Genomic DNA, 4,695 nt, shown 5'->3' with positions numbered 1-4,695 from the left:
CTTCAGACTGTGAGCAATCTATTTTGCAACATGCTATCTAGAAGTTAGGAAGGCTAGGTTTTTCCCCCCATTTTCTTTTTCCTCGGTCATTGGAAAGGTTGGCACTAGGGAGAATCCAACAAAATTAGGCAGTAGAAAACATTTGGACTTCTCAGCATACTTGGCGGCAGCACCGCAAAGTTGTGGTGCCAACTTGCCAAGTTCAGCAATCCCAAATGCTTGGTAGTCTTGTTTCTCCATGGTAACCAAGTTCAACTACAGTATCTCTAGCAAGCAACTAATTAACAATGGTTCTTCCTCGAAGATCACAATCGTAGCCGATTCATAATCCTCCCGGGAATTACATAAGGGGCATGTATTTACACAGATATACACAAGAGATAGAAGTCAGTATGCAGCCATCTAGAGCGAAGCTAGTTACAGAGAAACCCTCTAGTCTACATTAATCAGGTTGTAGTAGATGTTCAGGGCCTCACAGTTCTAACTTTTTTCTTTTACTTCACTAAAATAGCACAGCATATTCTGTTCTTCTCCTTGGGCGACATACAACGCTGTAGAACAACAGCCAACACAATCGCAAGGAGGAAACATAATTTTGAACACAGCACAGCGGTAGCACTTCCTCAAAACTCTTTCATGCAAGTTCCAAGAACCTAGGGGCTCCATTGGAGAATAGCTCTGCACATTCTAAGGAAAAGCGATGTTCCGAATCGACGAACCGAGGCCCATCTCCATCACCGGTCAAGAGGCTCCGTTTGATCCCTGGTGACACTGTTCTCCGACACCTCCGCGAGCGACTTGAGGTTGCACTTGAGCAGGGCCTCCACGAAGTAGCACGTCTCGTCCTTGGTGTTGCCGTCGGGGACGTCCACGACGAAGGACTCGATCACCAGAGTCCCTGGCCGGCCGTCGATGACCTCGGGATGGACGGTGAGGATGGAGGAGTAGTTCTGCAGAGGAAGATGGCAAGCACATCAATCAGTTATCGTCAGCGCACGGCACAGGAAAGCTGGTGCCTTTCCAACGAACTCAAGAGGCGCGCGGATAACTACATCCTCCCTTAGATTCAGACAAGTCACAAGTGGCTTGCACTATCCAAATGCAGTGCATGTGACCATGGCCACTTGTTGCCATCGATGATGAGAGCAAACGGATGGAGCACGACAAGGGAGTGACAGGTCCTCATGCAACGAATTCGGCATGTGAGGTCAAAGGATGGCAAGTCAGTGCCATACTTGTTAGTCCAAGCAGTTGAGAACAAACAAACATCACACATAGATAACAACAACCGGGTGCTTGGTTTTTGGTTAGACGACAACAGTTTGTTGGGGCTGTCAGATAGCATGGCAGCACATAAAGATGCATCAGGAGATGTCAGGATGAGGAGGCGAGGTGGAAAATATCTCCCGTGTTTACTTCAACCACCCCAATGAGTTGAGACTAGAGGTGCTTTGCATTAGAGCACTATTTTATTAGCAAGTGATGGGTTAAGCTCACCATTATTTGTGCATGAGCATATTGTTCTTTATCGTTGGTGGAGAAGGGCACAACAACAGATGCCAAGCACACCTGTCAATTGTTTCAAGTGCACGCCGTTTGCAAGTATGGATGCATTGTACCCAAGGGCTATTGAAGGAAATTAGTGCGTGGGAATCAACTTGTCATGTGCACACAATTTGACCTTGCCATTAAAAAGGGAAAAACCCAGTGCCATACATTTCTTTGCTTACATGTTACGACATGCCGCAACTGGGCAACAACTAAGAAACCAATTTTAGTAGAACTTTACTGAATGTATAAGAAATATATGCAGCAGTTAGGTCAAAAAATCTGTGATAGCCACATGAAAGTTGGTGATGAGGACTGTTTCAGATTAGCTAGTATGCCTGATCAATGAATAATCCTGATAGTACATATGACCACTGCTAATTTTCTTAAGCATAATCTACCAGTTCAGGAAGTCTGCACCTTGGAACCACATCTAAGACTGAACCAAATGAGTTGTAAGAGGGACAGTATAGATCAAGAATGGAACACACCTGCAGCCTGTGATCACCTCCAACGAACCTGACGCTGAGTATGTGCTCATTGTCATCTAACAGCTCCAGCCTCTCTGTGCTTCTTGTGGCTGGCAGCCCAGACTTCACATTGACCTCCCTCACACTGCCGATCTCAATGTTCCCTTTCATTTCACACCGGCTCACAAAGGGCTTGAAAAGCTGTGGTTGATCAAACCGCCTCACCAGAGACCAAACCTGCCAGATAATTAATGCATCAGATATTCAAATACTAATTTGGAAGGTGAAGGGGATCAATTCACACATGCATGTAACAATCGAGGAAATAAGTTTCCAACACACAGGTCAAATCGCTATTAACTGTGCTACATAAAGACTCTAACTGGCAACTGTACCTGATAATTCAGCCTGTCCTATCAGTGAACAGCTGAAAAGAAGCCAGAAGCCCAGAAATTATCAAAGGAAAATGGCAGGAACAGTGTGTACAAATTAACTAAAGAATGATTCAAGAATATGACAGCTCTTTTAACCACATATACACAATTATAATATGAGGTCTAGTGCCTTGAGAGAACTATGGACTGTATGCACATATCCACACTAGGAAATTGAGGCAGCATCCATTTAGCATATGCTGGTAACTTTGGCTGGAAAGTGGCCCAAAATGATTATTTCCTTCCAAATAATCAACTCAATGCATCACAAGCATCTCACAATTCTGCAAAAGCAATTCTTTGTTTCTTAAGATTTCTAGTTGCATCTATCTAATCTTTTGGCAAGCGCTGAACCCACATCCAAAGGAGTGGAGTCAAGTGAAAGCATATCTCCACCATCTCTATTAGATTACTTGCAGAATAAAGCTACAAACGTTCAAGGCCTAACAAGGAACACAGGGCAGCCAATGCAAGAACACCCAGAAAATCCCAAAATAATCTCGCGAAAAGCAGATTCAGCGGGGATCTCGAGGTGGCGGTGGGGGAAGCATCTTCCCACGTGAGAAGGGGTACAGAAAGGCGAATTAAAAATCCTCCAGGCTTTGCTTGCTATCATTTGCGACCAATCATGCACCTCATGTTCATCTCGTAAAAGCCTCACCTCGCACGGGAGCAAAAGCTGGACGCCGATTCAGTGAAAAAGAAAAAAAAAACCACAGGCTTCTTGCGAGGAAACGGAAATCGTAGCTTTCAGCGAAAGCGACGTGGTTCCGGTCAATTGATCCGCCCGGCCAATCACAAGAAAAAAAGGAGAGACCAGTTCATGACGGCCTCCAAATCAGGAGGCCTGGATGTGCCCGATTGAAGAAACGGACCAAAGCAGCGGTGACTCTGAACCAAGTCGGCATCTTTCCCAATCAAGGAGAGACGCATCAGCACTCCAAAACGGGACCAAACAAAACGGAGGAGAGAAATCAAGAACCCCATCGGCACGAACGACATCACCGCGGCGGATCGGCCCGGCCGGCGAGATCCGGACGCCAAGAAACAGAAGACGAAGCAGCAGCAGCAGCCGAAATGAGTATATTCAACGGCATGAAAAAAAGGAACAGGTTCAGAGGCGCGCTTACGAGGTGGACGGGAGCCTTGATGTGCTTGGCGACGGCGGAGGAGCACTGGTGCTCGCGGGGCTCGTGCCGGTGGAACCGCCGCACGTAGTCCGTCTCCAGGGCGCGCGGGTCGCACCGCTCGTCCACCAGCCGCCACAGCCGCGGGTGCGGCGCCGGCGCCGGCGCCTGCCCGTCGCCTCCCACTCCCACGGCGCCATCCATCTCCACCATCCCCGGCCCGCCGCCGCAGCAGGCCAGACGTCGCCGCGCGCAGCCCGGCAATGGAGGCGAGGAAAAGCAGGGGACGGGGGGCGGAGGAGGTGGGGTTTTGCCTTTGCTTTGCTTTGGTTTGTTTATGCCGCGACGAGAGGGAGGAGAGGGAGGGAAGGACGACGACGACCCCTGGATGGCTCCGGTGTGGTGGTGGTTATGCTATTGGGCGCTTGCAGGGAAGGGCCTGCAAGAATTACGAGTGACAGATATGCCCTCCGGGGTCATCACTTTTGCTTTCGTTCAAGGTTGCTTGTGATTTGATGGGTGGGCCCACGACAAGAGGGATGGCACATTATCTCCTTGCCTTTTTATTTGTTTTGTTTTGGAGGTGATAGGTGTAGATATGCTTCTTTTCTCCATATAGCGAGTTGCATAAGTTTTAGGCAGAGTGAGAAGACCGAAATGGTTAACAAACCCCTACATAAACGACAAAATACGCAACATTTATTTTCATTTGGAAAAATGCTTACATATTTTGTTTTTGTGCGATATAGGGTTATGCTTGGATTACCATGATATGATACCTATTTTATATTTATTTCTATGAAAGGTTATAGAATAAAAACATGTGTATCTCTTTTTATATTATACGAGGGATCGCTCCTCACCTAGGATATGAAATCCATTTGCTTTGTGGGATCATCTCACACCGATTATTGCAAGTTATTTGCATGATGAAGTCATAGTTGTTGGTGACTATATTTAAACTTGAATCTAGCAAATTATACATCCACCTATCATATCACATAAATGTAGTTTATTTTCACAAAATTATCACCATATTAACATGAATAATAATGTTCATTAGAATTTTTGCTGGATCCACTGGTTCACATTTCCAAGTTCCAACACGTCGACGGA

General features: G+C 46.6%; 1 protein-coding gene across 1 annotated transcript; it reads right to left on the bottom strand.

The window, feature by feature from the left end:
- Positions 1 to 265: 265 nt before the first annotated feature.
- LOC120655288 (abscisic acid receptor PYL3-like) lies at positions 266 to 3,997 on the bottom strand. The gene is made up of 3 exons (XM_039933041.1): positions 3,583 to 3,997; positions 2,040 to 2,255; positions 266 to 950 (listed from the first exon to the last, which is right to left on the bottom strand). The coding sequence occupies exons 1-3, from the start codon at positions 3,790 to 3,792 to the stop codon at positions 735 to 737; spliced, it is 642 nt and encodes a 213-aa protein (XP_039788975.1). The 5' UTR covers positions 3,793 to 3,997; the 3' UTR covers positions 266 to 734.
- Positions 3,998 to 4,695: the final 698 nt, after the last annotated feature.

Source organism: Panicum virgatum, chromosome 1N (assembly GCF_016808335.1).
Source record: "Panicum virgatum strain AP13 chromosome 1N, P.virgatum_v5, whole genome shotgun sequence".
NCBI classification, from domain to species: domain Eukaryota; kingdom Viridiplantae; phylum Streptophyta; class Magnoliopsida; order Poales; family Poaceae; genus Panicum; species Panicum virgatum.
This window is presented reverse-complemented; position numbering and strand designations above follow the sequence as displayed.

What these genes read in the sequence shown, in the direction of transcription:
- LOC120655288 (XM_039933041.1), bottom strand. Translation starts at nt 3,792, where the DNA reads ATGGTGGAGATGGATGGCGCCGTGGGAGTGGGAGGCGACGGGCAGGCG. An exon ending in TCAAGGCTCCCGTCCACCTC is followed by an intron (nt 2,256 to 3,582) that starts GTAAGCGCGCCT and finishes ATTATCTGGCAG; the next exon opens with GTTTGGTCTCTGGTGAGGCG. An exon ending in GAGGTGATCACAGGCTGCAG is followed by an intron (nt 951 to 2,039) that starts GTGTGTTCCATT and finishes CTTCCTCTGCAG; the next exon opens with AACTACTCCTCCATCCTCAC.